Consider the following 16337-nt stretch of genomic DNA (forward strand, 5'->3'; position numbering starts at 1 on the left):
CATCCAGTGATGTCTATGTTATATCTGCCTCCCGCTCTCCTGCATCCAGTGATGTCTATGTTATATCTGCCTCCCGCTCTCCTGCATCCAATGATGTCTATGTTATATCTGCCTCCCGCTCTCCTGCATCCAGTGATGTCTATGTTATATCTGCCTACCGCTCTCCTGCATCCAGTGATGTCTATAATATATCTGCCTCCCGCTCTCCTGCATCCAGTGATGTCTATGTTATATCTGCCTCCCGCTCTCCTGCATCCAGTGATGTCTATGTTATATCTGCCTCCCGCTCTCCTGCATCCAGTGATGTCTATGTTATATCTGCCTCCTGCATCCAGTGATGTCTATGTTATATCTGCCTCCCGCTCTCCTGCATCCAGTGATGTCTATGTTATATCTGCCTCCCGCTCTCCTGCATCCAGTGATGTCTATATTATATCTGCCTCCCGCTCTCCTGCATCCAGTGATGTCTATGTTATATCTGCCTCCTGCATCCAGTGATGTCTATGTTATATCTGCCTCCCGCTCTCCTGCATCCAGTGATATCTATGTTATATCTGCCTCCCGCTCTCCTGCATCCAGTGATGTCTATGTTATATCTGCCTCCCGCTCTCCTGCATCCAGTGATGTCTATGTTATATCTGCCTCCCGCTCTCCTGCATCCAGTGATGTCTATGTTATATCTGCCTCCCGCTCTCCTGCATCCAGTGATGTCTATGTTATATCTGCCTCTCGCTCTCCTGCATCCAGTGATGTCTATGTTATATCTGCCTCCCGCTCTCCTGCATCCAGTGATGTCTATGTTATATCTGCCTCCCGCTCTCCTGCATCCAGTGATGTCTATGTTATATCTGCCTCCCGCTCTCCTGCATCCAGTGATGTCTATGTTATATCTGCCTCCCGCTCTCCTGCATCCAGTGATGTCTATGTTATATCTGCCTCCCGCTCTCCTGCATCCAGTGATGTCTATGTTATATCTGCTTCCCGCTCTCCTGCATCCAGTGATGTCTATGTTATATCTACCTCCCGCTCTCCTGCATCCAGTGATGTCTATGTTATATCTGCCTCCCGCTCTCCTGCATCCAGTGATGTCTATGTTATATCTACCTCCCGCTCTCCTGCATCCAGTGATGTCTATGTTATATCTACCTCCCGCTCTCCTGCATCCAGTGATGTCTATGTTATATCTGCCTCCCGCTCTCCTGCATCCAGTGATGTCTATGTTATATCTGCCTCCCGCTCTCCTGCATCCAGTGATGTCTATGTTATATCTGCCTCCCGCTCTCCTGCATCCAGTGATGTCTATGTTATATCTGCCTCCCGCTCTCCTGCATCCAGTGATGTCTATGTTATATCTGCCTCTCGCTCTCCTGCATCCAGTGATGTCTATGTTATATCTGCCTCCCGCTCTCCTGCATCCAGTGATGTCTATGTTATATCTGCCTCTCGCTCTCCTGCATCCAGTGATGTCTATGTTATATCTGCCTCCCGCTCTCCTGCATCCAGTGATGTCTATGTTATATCTGCCTCCCGCTCTCCTGCATCCAGTGATGTCTATGTTATATCTGCCTCTCGCTCTCATGCATCCAGTGATGTCTATGTTATATCTGCCTCCCGCTCTCCTGCATCCAGTGATGTCTATGTTATATCTGCCTCTCGCTCTCCTGCATCCAGTGATGTCTATGTTATATCTGCCTCCCGCTCTCCTGCATCCAGTGATGTCTATGTTATATCTGCCTCTTGCTCTCCTGCATCCAGTGATGTCTATGTTATATCTGCCTCCCGCTCTCCTGCATCCAGTGATGTCTATGTTATATCTGCCTCCCGCTCTCCTGCATCCAGTGATGTCTATGTTATATCTGCCTCTCGCTCTCCTGCATCCAGTGATGTCTATGTTATATCTGCCTCCCGCTCTCCTGCATCCAGTGATGTCTATGTTATATCTGCCTCCCGCTCTCCTGCATCCAGTGATGTCTATGTTATATCTGCCTCCCGCTCTCCTGCATCCAGTGATGTCTATGTTATATCTGCCTCTCGATCTCCTGCATCCAGTGATGTCTATGTTATATCTGCCTCCCGCTCTCCTGCATCCAGTGATGTCTATGTTATATCTGCCTCCCGCTCTCCTGCATCCAGTGATGTCTATGTTATATCTGTCTCTCGCTCTCCTGCATCCAGTGATGTCTATGTTATATCTGCCTCCCGCTCTCCTGCATCCAGTGATGTCTATGTTATATCTGCCTCCCGCTCTCCTGCATCCAGTGATGTCTATGTTATATCTGCTTCTCGCTCTCCTGCATCCAGTGATGTCTATGTTATATCTGCCTCCCGCTCTCCTGCATCCAGTGATGTCTATGTTATATCTGCCTCCCGCTCCCCTGCATCCAGTGATGTCTATGTTATATAGTGACTCTTTAATTTTCCTCGGATTCTCATGGCTGCCATTTTTTTCATTTAGTCAGCTTTTCTTTAGTATCACGAGAATGCACTTGGAATTCGTCATAGTTGATATTTTTTAGCGGCCCCCGTAAGGGGAAAAGCCGCTAAGGTTTGTGCAAAATTTCCGTCTGTGACACTGTGTGATCTCGAAAACTAGAAGAGAAATGAAAAATATTTTTTCACCATGCGATGCGGCTTGAAAAGTTTAGGTGCAACGGCTACTTTTAGTTTTTTAAAAGCAATCCGTTTAATTTAAAAGATTAATTATGCAAGCCATTTTTTAAAATAAAAATACCCCAATTCTAAACAATTACATAAATGTAAGGGAGGTAATGTTACAATATGTTAACAAAGAAGGACAATTTGTTGTGTATTTTTAGTATCACTAAGTCGAATATATTTATAAAATGTACAAGAAATGTTCACAACAAATATAATTACTAGTTAAAGGTCAGCTAGCTTCTAAAATTAAAAGAAAACATTTATGTTTATTTATTAAGGCTAAGAATGCATTTGTATGTAAATATCACGCTCATTTTTTAAAATGGACTTTTTATGCAGCGACTTTCGTGCAGTAGCGTAACAAGTAGCCGCAATTCATGGTACTAATCAGTTTCCTCATTTTTTTTAAATAATCAGATTATATTTATTTTTTGTTTAGTGCCCACATCAGGATAAAAGCCTCTTATTTTTGTGCATTTTGTTTGCAGGTCGGTCTGTCTGTCACGTTTAGATAACAAAAACAATAACTATAAAAGCTATTGAAAATCTCATTGAACCTTTAATGTTCCTTCCGAAACATCTCAAAAGTTTTAAGTATATATAAAAGATTTTTCCGGATGTTTTTGTGAAAAAAAAATCAATGCCAAAAAATGTTTGTTTGCTCTTCTAACTTATATTACATTTAATTTCAATGCTTAAACATTGCAAAAACATGATCAATAATATGTTTTCCGGTTTTTTAATATAAAAAGCATATAAATGCTAAATGAAAATCTCTATACTGATTTATATTTCATTAACTATTAAGTTGTTCCGGATATTGCTTTATAAAAAATAAATTATGTAAAATGATTGTTTGAAATCGCATAAATGACTAATATTACACTTATATTCTTTGACAATACGTCACTATAGTTTATTTTTCGATATCAAATTGTTCCGTACTTTCAACTTAAAACAAATTTATGTCAAATGACTTTATTTTTCAAAAATATCGACAATAGGTTATTCAAGATTTTAAAATAAGAAAGTAATTTACTAGAAACGATTTATGAAAATCACTTTTTGACTTATTTTATAGTTAATTTTCTGGCCGAAACATAACAAAAGTTGTTTAATCGGTAATGTATGTTCCAGATTTAAAAAAAAAAAAGAAATCGGCCTACATTGCTTTAATTTTCTTACAAATCGTCGCCAAAAATGTTCAGAATTTAATAGGAAAAATCTACTAACACCAAATAACTGTTTGAAATCACTCTTTTAATAAATAAAACAGATAATCTCATTTAATAAAATTGGTTGTTCCGGATTTTTTATGAAAAGTTTTTAAACTTCATTTATGTAAAATCGCACTTCTCTCTAATACTACATTTAATTTTCTAGCTAAAACGTAAGGAAATATAATTATGGTTAATAAAATGTTCCGATTTTTAAGGAGAACAACTTCCTAACACCAAAGTATGGTTTGAAAATCTCTTCACAAGGCTATGGTACATCTACTTTTCATACGAGTCTATCTCAAAAATTTAATTAACGTTATTTGATTTATCTGGAATTTTTTTTTCTCTCACTATATATACACACATCCGGAACAATCTATTATAGAAACTTAAAACTATTACAATATTTCGGAAGGGAAATTAAATTTTAATCAGATTTTCAATAACTTTTATTCTTTTTTTTTATATTAACATGACAAACAGGCTGACAGACAAAACTCACCAAAACAATGCGTCTTTAATCCTTATATATAGTCTAACTAGCCCTTTGTGACGTAATGGATTTTTTTCCTTTGAAGTAATATGTAGTTAGTTCTTTAAATGAAATGCTTTAATAACTCAGTGCACGAATGTCTATGAACCATCAACAGCCTGCTCGTATTGATAAAGACATTTTAGTCTCACTAGGCAGTGTGACGTTGTGGATTTTCTCCTTTGAAGTCATATGGAATAAATTCTTCAAATGAATTGCTAAAACAACCTCGTAAACTTATTAAACCTCGTAAACTGACTCGTATTAAAAAAAAAAAAAGATATAATAGCTAGATTTAGATCTAATCTAAATATTTTTACACAAGATCTAGATTTTTTTTTACACTAGAGCTAGATTTTTACATTAGCTCTAGATTTTTTTTTGACACTAGAGCTAGATTTTTTAAACTAGATTTAGATTTATATTCTAATTTAAAATCATTGTAGATCTAGAATTTCTAGGTCTAGTTTAGAATGTTTGTTGCTTTACGTGTTTCGGATGTTCCTTCTGAGTTGAAGATGTTTACTTCCTAGTCAAAACCTCTCTCGGGACGACGGGGACGGGAGCTGGCAGGGTTTCAACCTGGGACCATCGATAAATCCAAACGTCAATCCGGCGCGCAAACGCACGACCAGGCAGCCATGATTTAGACTAGATCAAGATCTATAATTTCAATTTCTAGACTTAAAGTGTAGATTTTTATTTCCAAATGTATAGATCAATATTGCAATGTTATAAATTACTAAAACTAATCTACTATTTTTAAATTTAATATTGCATTCAGTCTATTAATAGATTATCTAGGCCTTTTTTTTTTTTACATAAATTTAATCTAAATTAGATCTACATTATTCCAAATTTATATTTTAGATGTAGATCTAGTAGAAGAGTGCTAAATCAAAGTTTAATTTAGGTAGATCTACATCCTCATTCTAGTTCCATTTAAATGAAAATACCAATAGCTCTGTTGGTAACTGTGCTGGGACATCGAGCAGACGTTGCCGAAGTACCAGCTCGATGCCTTGTTTTTTTCTTTTTTTTTTTTTTTTCAATTATGAATCAATAACAAAAGATTATCTAAAATCGCTCGTCTGACATATTGTACAAATCTTGTAGTTGTCATGCCGTAATGTGTAATATATCTCTTTATCAATAATATTATACGCTATCAGTTTGTTACCTGCAATGCCTGGTCGTGCAGTTAGCGTGCTGGACTGATTATCTCGACGGTTCCAGTTTCATACCCTGCTCTCTGCTACCCCCGTCGTCCAGCGGGAGATTTGGATAAGTAAGTAAATTATCTTTAACTTTGAGGAACATCCAAAACATGTAAAACATTTTACAGAAAAAAAAATTTACAACGCCAAATGAATCTTTGAAACATTTCTATTTTTGACAATCAAAACAAATTCACGTCTTGAATATTCCTTGCTAATAGGCCGATCCGACCGGCGCCTTCGACATCACGGAGGTCACGATCCGACTCCTCGGGGGCCACCTCTGAGTTTCTGTGACAACACAAACTCTCTTTGTAATCTTGTTTGTTTTTGTTTTTTATAATGTCACCAATAGCCCGAAGTTGGCATAGCCTAACGATAAAATGTACATAAAATTTTTAAATTATCTCTAAAATTAAGGTCGCTATTAAAGAGTGCCCAATTTTCCGCCTTGTAAAAAAAAAGTGGGCAATTTACCGGTGCATAAATTACGGGCAGGAGGTGCGGTAACTGAGCGGTAAAGCGCTTGGTTTCTGAACCGGAGGTCCCGGGTTCGAATCCTGCTGAAGACTGGGATTTTTAATTTCGGTATCTTTAGGCGCCTCTGAGTCCACCCAGCTCTAATGGGTACCTGTCATTAATTGGGAAAAAGTAAAGGCGATTGGTCGTTGTGCTGGCCACATGACACTCTCGTTAACCGTAGGCCACAGAACAGATGACCTTTACATCATCTGCCCTTTAGACCACAAGGTCTGAAAGGGGAACTTTTAATTACGGGTGCCTAAAATTCCAGGGCCTAAACTTCCTGGATTTGCCTAAGACCATCGAAAATATGGATTTGTGTGTGTCTATCTCGACTTTATTCTAACTTGTTACAAAGCTTATTATATCAACTCACTGTCTTTCTGGCCAAAACTTTGTACACGTTGTTTCTCCCACACCCATGCTTGGATCAAGGTGAAACTTCTCATAATGCTACATTGACATAGATAAGACATTTCAAACTCTAAAAAGTCACCAATTGGGTCATGTATGACTGGTCATTCATTAGTTTGTTTGATAGCAACACGGACACTTCAGTATTCACAGAGACGGTAACATTTGTTGGGTTTAGTCCCCTTCAATATGTTTAACTTTCTTTTTCCCTCACGCATTCACCGATCAAGTTGATATTTTATTTTACCGGTACCAAAACAAAAATACTCCATTAATTAATTATTAATATTTTTTATGGATATAGAATAAAGAAAAACAATTGTTTTAAGCACGGAGTTTTTCCTTTTTACATAAGGTTTTTTTTTTTTTTAAAAGGATTTTAAAAATGTTTTGCTTGTTTTCAGGTGTTCAACTTCCAGCAAGAAACATAAAACTTCTCTTTTAAGTCGTAATTTGCTTGGATGTATGATGTCAGCTTCTGCTTTAAATAATGAACAGAAAGTTTTGAAAACTCCAAAGTCCCTGGTCTGGTACATTTATTTTATTTCAAATGAACTTGAATTTGTCTATAGTATCATACAAATTTCACGTAGTATTGTTGACAAAGAAGTTATTTCAAGCTTATAAGTATAATACGCCTACAACGGTTTGGTTGTCTACCAGCAGTTTGATGCTACGACCGGCAGCAACACTTTTCTGTCACGATTTTATTTGATGATAGACTTGCGAAGTATTTTCTCTAAATACAACTGACCTGACCTGACCTGACCTATGTGTACTCGGAGGCGACGTAAAAATAGTTTAAACTATTTAAGAAACAATGAAGTGGCTTAGTGCAGATCTATTTTACAAACACGAAACTCTACAAACAGTGCAGATCTATTTTACAAACAAGAAGCTCTACAAACAGTGTAGATCTATTTTACAAACACGAAACTCTACAAACAGTGCAGATCTATTTTACAAACACGAAGCTTTACAAACAGCTCATGTAAAAATAAACAAAATATTATAAAGTAAAGTTCCCCTTTCAGATCTTGCGAGCTACATGGTGTGACGAAATACTCAAGACTGAACAGACCAGCGTAGAACCCCCCACCCCTCTCAAACCACTAGTTTAGCATTATACAGTCCCTTCTCAATACTAAACAGACCAGCGCAGAACTACCCCCCCTCCTTTAACACTAGTTAGCATCGTACAATTATCCTATTACACTGATTTAAGTTCCGACCACCCACTATAGACCACACACATCCCAAGTTACGCCCTAAACGCCTTAACACACACACACACGCCTATTAAGTCCAGGGACATTAAAATTTGGTGTCCACATACATCCCTTTTGGGTTGACACTCCTAACGCCCATTACCATTCAAATCGTTCCTGTCCACCATGGCATCGGACGATGATCAAGCCTGATAATTGTTACGTGGTTCCGCTTTCCTCTTCCCCTGTTCCCCCAAGGTCGCGGGATAATGGGGATCATGTGGGCAAGTTTTAAGGAAACCATTGATCCAAGTTAGAGGTAGTTCCGAATCTCTGACCTACTTTATAAAAAGTCACGTGATTGTGGTCTTATACATGGCAATAATGGCAATATCTTCCTATGATAAGATGTAGATCTAGATTTAGTGCTAGCCTAGATCTAGTAGACCTACTAAATAATCATAAAATTTAGGGAATTATTGTAACATAGTTTTTATTACTTAAAGATGTATAGATCTAGACTATTTTCAAGTTTAAATTACAATGAAATCAATGAGGTCATTAATGTAAACAACACACCCACGTGACTCAGAAGAGATCCGGAACTTGATGACCATCGGATCGTCACGACTCTAACACACCGCGTGGGTCTCGGGTACCTATATAGGCTGGAGTCGAGAGTCTAATGACACACTACATTAGAATCACTGAGAAGTCAGAAGACTCTTAAATCAACGACTTTGTTTGGTGACATAGAACATAGAAAAACTTTATTGTTATTCCTTAGTGTGTCTTCACCTAGAACATTTATGTGTATATCATTACCACGTTGGCACTTAGTTGCTTCTAACTAGTAAGTTTCTATAAATATGTATTCCTCATTTATTGGTTAATGTTAACTGTACTCCCAACAGTGGACAGCCATCCTACAATTTAATTAATTCTATTGTCTATTGATGTGTTTATTATTTATACATGTCCATATTTACCTGGGCCTACTAGCGTCTAGATTGTTTTCTTCCCCGTGCATATATACCGATATATGTACACACATATATATGTTAATGTTTTTTTGCTATGCACATACTGTACTGTTAACATGCACCCTTAGGCCCGAGAATCAGTCTTGCGTGCCTATTGTATTATTGTAGGCCAGAATAGACTATTTTCCCTATTCTACCCCCCCCTTTCTCGTTACGGTTTACTGGTCACGAGCGACCGTGGACTCTTTTACCTGTCGGTAGTGATGGGCAAAAGTTAACTAAAAAGTTGCTAACTTTTAGTTTAACTAAAAAAATTAGTTAAGGCCAAAGTTTAATTAAAAAAAAAAGTTTAGTTAAAATCCTAGTTTAATTAATTATTTTTAGTTACAAACTACAAAATTACAAATTTTACAAACTTTTTTAACATACATACGGTCATACCAATAAATATTTAGATATATGTAATTCAGAGAATATATATAATGAATGATAGAGAGGAGAATAAACTAGAGGGTGCACAGGTCACTAGAAAGCCTTTTGACCTTTACCCTATAATGGCCGCTTTTCCCGCCTTTAAAAAAAATACACGTGTTCATTATATTTCTAGCAAGTTTCGCTGCTTGATAAATCCTGATAATTCCTTGCTTCTATAGATCTACATTTTGATGCTTTTTTATTAAACACCAGTGTGTTCCTGTATAGCTGCAGGCCAAGAATTTTGCTTTACTATATAGATCTAAAAGAAATGTCGACTCTTTTTATTTTAAAACTTTTTACTAGATAGATCTAAATTCTAAAGTTAGAGTCTAGTGACGTCTAGTCTATTACTATTAGTCTATTTCTTCTATTACATCTATAGTCATAATATATAGTCTATATTTAATTATTTTAGTCTCTTAGTCTTAAGTAGAGTCTAACTCTTAGTAGTCTTAGATCTAAATGTAAATTTAAAATTATAAGTCAATAATATAGATCTATTAGTTTAGAGATTCTACTATTCTAGAAGTAGAATTAGAGTCTAGATTAGATCTAGATATATCTAGAAAATTCTAGATTACTTATTAGGCCTATACTGAGACCTAAGATGCAAAGATGATAGTTCTATAATAATAATGACTATAATAGGCCTACTAATAATAGTCGTCATTATGCTAGATATCTAATACTAAATTAACTAAATCTAGACTAGATCTACATCTACTTCTATTATAATTATACTTATATGTACTATCTAGATCTATTAGATCTAGATCTAGTATTATCTACTAGAGTATATTATATTATAGTATATTATAGATCTAAATACCCATATCTTGTTATAATCATAATTATAATAATCTAAAATCTCTAGATAGATCTAGAGTTACTAAGATATCTACTAGATTCTATTTAGATCTAGTAGTAGTAGTAGTAGTAGTAACTAGTATTTCTTAAATTATTTTTAGATTAAAATATTAATTATTTGATCTTGGTCTAGTAGCTAGATCTAATTCTAGATTTAGATCCAGATTATATTTCTGATCATTTCGTTTGTAGAAGATATTATTAATATTGTTACGTATTTCTGATTTTCTGGCTAAATGTACTAGGCACACAAATAAAAGAAACACTGCAAAGAACTTGACGACTCAACTTTCAGCTTTAAATAACTTTATTGAATTATAACTATAACAATTCGTCACTGTAACATGTAGCGTATACGTCTTACATCGACTGTATCGACTGTAACGGCTCAAGTCCACTCTCTTCTACTGTCTCGCACAGTAGAGAACAGTATCGACGACTGTACTGACTCTTTTCACATGAACATCTCTGGTTTATAAAGAGTTCCTAATCGCTTGTCTATTGTTGCAAAAACACTGCTAGTACCCTCTGGAACAACATGGGAGGAAACATCACATCCTGTTGTTGTTTATACATGTCGATTCCAGAGTATGCCTGCTGCAGTGTCATCTCGCCGAGGTCACACGTAGTGACCTCTAACTGTCACTGTTCATTTGTCACAATGCCCCCCTTCGTAAATCTGTTCGTCCTCTGGAACAACACGTGAGGCACGTCCCATCCTGTCTTTGTTTACATGCATAGATTCCAGATAACACTCGGTGCTGTGTCATCTCGCCGGGGTCACACATAGTGACCTCTACCTGTCACTGTTCATTCGTAACAATATTCTAGAATCTAGAGTTAGTTAGCGAGTCAACATGCAGTTTTATCATTACTTCTAAAAAGGTAACTTATATTAGAACTTGGACAATTACTTCTAATTTCTTGCTATAATAGTATCATTCTAGTCTAATCTAGTGATTCTATTAAGATCTACATCTATCCCATAAAGACATTTAAATCTTTTTTCATGTGCACAAATAAATGTTTATTACATTTTGCTAAAGAGATTGGTTGTTGTTTATATTTTTCATTTTTGGCTGTTTCGTCCTTAAAAAAGGTCAAAATAGTTAGTAAAAGTTTAACTAAAGTTTCTTAGTTTAGTTTAACTAATTTTTTCAATTTGTGATTAACTAAAAGTTTAATTACTTTTTTTTAGTTCAAACTTAGTTTTAGTTTAACTAAAAAAATTTAGTTTAGTTCCCATCACTACCTGTCGGCCAGTAAGGTCAAAGGGGCTACAACCCTGTAATATGGTCCCCCCCCAGTTTCCCTCCTTATTTATGCCCCTGCCTTGTACATTTATATATGTGTTTGTATTATGCTCCCATAGAGCAGTTATTATTAGATTTAGTAGAATGTTGCTAGCATGTATCTTAGTTAGTCTGAGGGAGAGGCTCCTGTCAAGAATGCGCCCCTCGCCAACCAGCCTGTATGGTTTAATAATTCAGGCTCCTTTCACATCTCATCATAGCCTTTACACCAAGGCTGGCGTTTTTTGTTGCCCGAAGGAGATCACAGCAGCTCTCCACACATTCCCGTTGAGGGTGAGTCACTCATCACCCTCGGATAGAACCACTGGCGGATCCAGGGGGGGGCGGTAGGGGCGATCGCCCCTCCACTCGGCCGACCCCCCCTCCACCCCCCCCCGAAGGGGGGAGAGCGACGAATTTTGGTATAGAATTCACACAATTTGTATACGAATTTATTACCTATGTTAATAATATATGCTAATTATTTATATTTCAACCTATTTTTAGATTATTTCGCCCCCCCCTCAGGCATTTTGGCCGATTTGGTGGGGTCGGGAGGGGGCGATGGCATCAATCCCGCCCACCCACCCCATAAAATTTCGAGTGGGGGGGGCGGTCCAATAAATTTGTAGAAATCACAGCTTGCTAAGGAATCAATTAAATATATGTATGATTAAAACGTGTTATTGGTTTTTTAACTGATCTCTATATTATGTCGTTCCCTTGTTTTCCGATTGGGTGGAGGGGGGGGGGCGAATACATCTACTGCCATTCCCACCTAAACCCTTTGAGTGGGGGGGGGACGGTCCTACTTTTATGGGGAAATCATAGTTTGTGAAGAAAATTAGTTGAATATCTATATAATATAAGCTACGTATTGATATGTGAACCCATTTGTATATTATGTCACACCATACTCTAATCTCAAATTTTATCATTAGTAAATATCAAATGAAAAAGGGTTGTACTAGGTGGAAGGGGCCATACATGCAATCGCCTTCCACCCATCGGACAAACCAATGCTTTTTCTCTTTGCCCCGAACCCCACTGATAATGAGCTGTAAATGTCAGTAGAATGCGTTTCTACAGTGACGAATGCAAAAAAAACGATTTTGGCCCTTACAGCGCCCCCCCCCCAGACCCCCGAACTATCAAGAGAAAGGGTTCAACATGTCTGGGTTTTTTTCTTCGCAGAAAGTTGAGAAACACTGCTTTTTTATTTCTCATATATATATATGCATAGGGTTAGGGTTTACTGGGCGTTAGGGTTAGGGTTTGGAAAAAATCGCCCCCCCCCCCAGTCCAAAGTTCTGGATCCGCTAGTGGCTAGAACTGAAGGCATTCCAGGCTGAAGTCCCAGGGTCAGTTTGTACATACTAAAGGAGTAAACCCACCGCGTGGCATCCTCATCCTCATCACACTAGACCTGCTTAAACGGAGGACATCAACTGACTGACTACTAGCCAAGTGGAGCCCCAACTAATTCAACCATGAAGGTGAACCTTGGAGGACAATGAGATAAATGAGAGACAGCCGAAAAAACAAACCATATATGAGCACTTGAGCAACATCCTAGTGATGATATAACCTTATAAATCATCCTAAATCTATATATATATCCCCCCCCCTTTTCACCGCATTTGTCGATTATATATCTTTCACTCATTTTCCTTTTGAATATTGTTTCTTTCACATAATCATCAAGTTTTGGTTCTTGCTTATGCCTGTCCACGTGCCTTTACAATATCAACATAATATTTATCGCGATGTGGCCCTAAGACTTTTCCCCTAGGAGTCACAGGCCCATCATCCTCATCGGAATGTACAAACTGACACACATGGCAGATAACGTTAAGGTCATCTGTTTCTTTGGCAGACGGTTTACGAGCAGGCTGTCATGTGGCCTGCACAACGACCAACCAATTTTACTTTCCCCAACTAAAGTCAGGTGCCCATTAGAGTTAGTCGGACTCAGGAGTGCTCTAAAAGTCCCGAATTCAAAACCCCAGTCTTCACCTAGATTCGTACCAAGCACCCCCATGTTCGGAAGCCAAGTGCTTAACCACTCAGCCACCGTGCCCCTTGATTAATATACACAACCAACTATTAGCTTTCAACTAGTGACATCTAGAACTAATTTTCTTATTAAAAAAAAACAACGCCAAAACTCTCTCTCTCTAAGCTTCTCTCGCCTTTTATACCTTTTAATCCTTTTTCATAGAATCCTTTAGAATCATTAAGTTACATCATGGCACACTTCATAATAACTTTCAACTTTGTTTTTATTGTTTGTTTGTCTGTCGTCCCTTTTTTCCCTAACAAATCACTTGGGCGGCAGGCTGTCTCCACAAAGATCTGTCACTAGCAATGTCTGGAGCCTTGTCCCACCTGGAGTTCACTGCTTTGCGGTCCTTCATGAAAGTGTGGCGCCAAGTTACAGGGTGCCCATGTTTGCGCTTTCCTCGTAATTGCCTCCATGTCATGGCAACTCTTGGTATGCGTAGTTCATTTTGTCGGAGAACATGTCCCACAAACCTTATGCGACGCTCTGTCACAACCTATTTAAGTGGTCGACTCCCACTTGGGCAAAGGATTTCCATATATCTCTATAACTGACTCCAAAAATCAATCTTGGCCATATTCGTTCAGCCACATTTAGTCATATGTCAATTTTGTCAGCTGACTTCCATGTTTCGAATGTATATGTCGCTGTTGTGATTGTGTCAAGTACGGTACCGGTAAGTGTATAATAAGCCTAAGCCTTTGGACAATGCTCCATGCCTTTCCTATTAGGCAAAGGTGTGCTCGTTCAAGATAATAAAGTATTGTTTCCGCCATGACACTAATGGTAGTTGTTTGCTTATTGCTGACTGAGAATCTAGATCTTAATCAACAGTAGGCACCCTCATCGTTTGATAAATATTAAAGTATATCTTTCTGCTATAACTATACCGGTACCGGTACCTAATTTCCCTCCAAGGTCTGTCTGGCGCTATGTTTTTTTTTCTCTCTACAAATTCTAACTCACTTGTACATTTCTAACTCGCATAGCTCTACAAGTTCCAACTAAATCTAACCAAATCAAGCTTTTCAATACATTTTTTTTTGTTTTTCGCGTCTCATAGTTATAAAGCACTAAACCTTCATTTACAAAAAAACAAACAAACCGTATGAAAGAGACACAATTATAGAGGCACATTTCTTATTCCATCCGCTAGGACACATTCATAGTAGTGCTCCTTCTTCCCTGGTGCCAATAGAGCATGGAATGGGTTGCCTGAATCAGCCAGGAAAACCAACGATTTAACAGAGTTTAAGTCATTAATTAACACGCATTATTAATGTTAGTTTGGGCGTGGGCTAGATACTCAGCCTATAGAGAGAGAAGTTTGGGGCAGACTGGGACACAGCTCCTTATGGTGTTAGCAGGGGCGTGTGTCGTGTGCCGGAGATGATGTAGCATGTAGGAAGTAGTTCTGAAGGACCTGGGTAATTTTTTTTATTAGTTATTGCATTGGAAGGTATTTGATTAACAATAAATAGAATTTGCGCTTTAGCTAGTTGTTAGCAGTATCTGGTTATTTCTTTATTTAGAGTGACAGTCTGAGTTGGCGACAGTCTTTGAGTCAGTGGCATTCTGAGTCGTTGACAGTCTTTGGAGGGACAGTCTTGTGAGTCCGTGAAGTCAGTAGAGATAGCCTGAGTATTTTATGATGGAAATCATTGACGACGGTAGATAGAAGCTAGGAAATGAGCGACAGACGATAGTCTACACAAATGACAGGAAGACAACCTAAGTTGAACTCATGTAGCCTTGTGATGTTGGATCCAGGAGCGTGTGTTGAGGAGGGAACTGGTTGGTCTGGCTGAGCTTGGGTGAAAAACTATTTCTCTTGCTGTTGTATGCTATTCATTCTACATATATTTATATTGTATTATTTTATTAATCATTAATCATATATGCTGTCATAGAGTATTTAATTAATGAATCACTTATTACATTTAGTACTTGATTTTAAAGTGGCCATTGATGCCTTAAATAGAATATTAAATATTAGTTTTAATTAGGAGTTGACTTCATCAGTTTTATATATATGTTGTCATTTTGATGTTGTAAATAAGCTCGGATACTGTACAGTAATATTGGTTTAAAGTACTAAGTTATTATTCAAAGTAACACATTCAATATTGAAACAAAAGTAACTACTCGCACCAAACGTGAGAATCATTGCTAGATGAAAAGAGCCAAGATAATAAAGTGAGGATGCGATTTGAGGTAAAGGGGCTCGTGACAACAGTTAACTGTCTAGATTAATTTAAATCTATCTATCTATCTATCTATCTATCTATCTATCTATCTATCTATCTATCTATCTATCTATCTATCTATCTATCTATCTATCTATCTATCTATCTATCTATCTATCTATCTATCTGTTAAAGTGCAGGTCCTATGAAAGTGTGAGGCCCACTGCAGTAGCATAGTTTGCAGTGACTTAACTCTTTCTCACCTAATTAACGATACCAACGTTGATTTGACCTCATTAAATTAAATTAATATTTAATTTTATAAAATTTATTTTGTCTTATATCAAAAAGAGCATGCTTTCCCCTTTAATTATATACCAAATAAAATATTTTCGGAAAACAAACGTCAAAGTTATTGAAGCCTAATCATAACAGGTTAGTGAAATAGTTATGAGCAAAATGAAGAATTCCGTCGAAAACTAGAAAAATAATTTCGGAGAGAAAGAGTTAAGTCCGGCCCTGCAAAATAGCGGCGTATGTAACGCCTCCGGTCGACTAGTTTTATATATTCCACAACAACAAACATCACTCTTATTGACATTGATCCTTGCGCTTCCCATGTTTCTAGTCCCTACATAAACCATTGCCCGCCGGTTAAGATCTATTTACTGCTGAACAAAAAAATAATTAATTAAAAAA

At 37.4% G+C, this 16337-nt stretch overlaps 1 protein-coding gene across 1 annotated transcript; it reads left to right on the forward strand.

Moving 5' to 3' along the window:
• Window positions 1-463: 463 nt before the first annotated feature.
• On the forward strand, window positions 464-2404 carry LOC129925924 (uncharacterized). The gene has a single exon (XM_056027513.1). The coding sequence runs from the start codon at window positions 464-466 to the stop codon at window positions 2402-2404; it is 1941 nt and encodes a 646-aa protein (XP_055883488.1).
• Window positions 2405-16337: the final 13933 nt, after the last annotated feature.

The sequence above is a fragment of the Biomphalaria glabrata genome, chromosome 4, assembly GCF_947242115.1.
Source record: "Biomphalaria glabrata chromosome 4, xgBioGlab47.1, whole genome shotgun sequence".
Classification (NCBI taxonomy): Eukaryota; Metazoa; Mollusca; class Gastropoda; family Planorbidae; genus Biomphalaria; species Biomphalaria glabrata.

What these genes read in the sequence shown, in the direction of transcription:
- LOC129925924 (XM_056027513.1), top strand. Translation starts at nt 464, where the DNA reads ATGTCTATGTTATATCTGCCTCCTGCATCCAGTGATGTCTATGTTATA.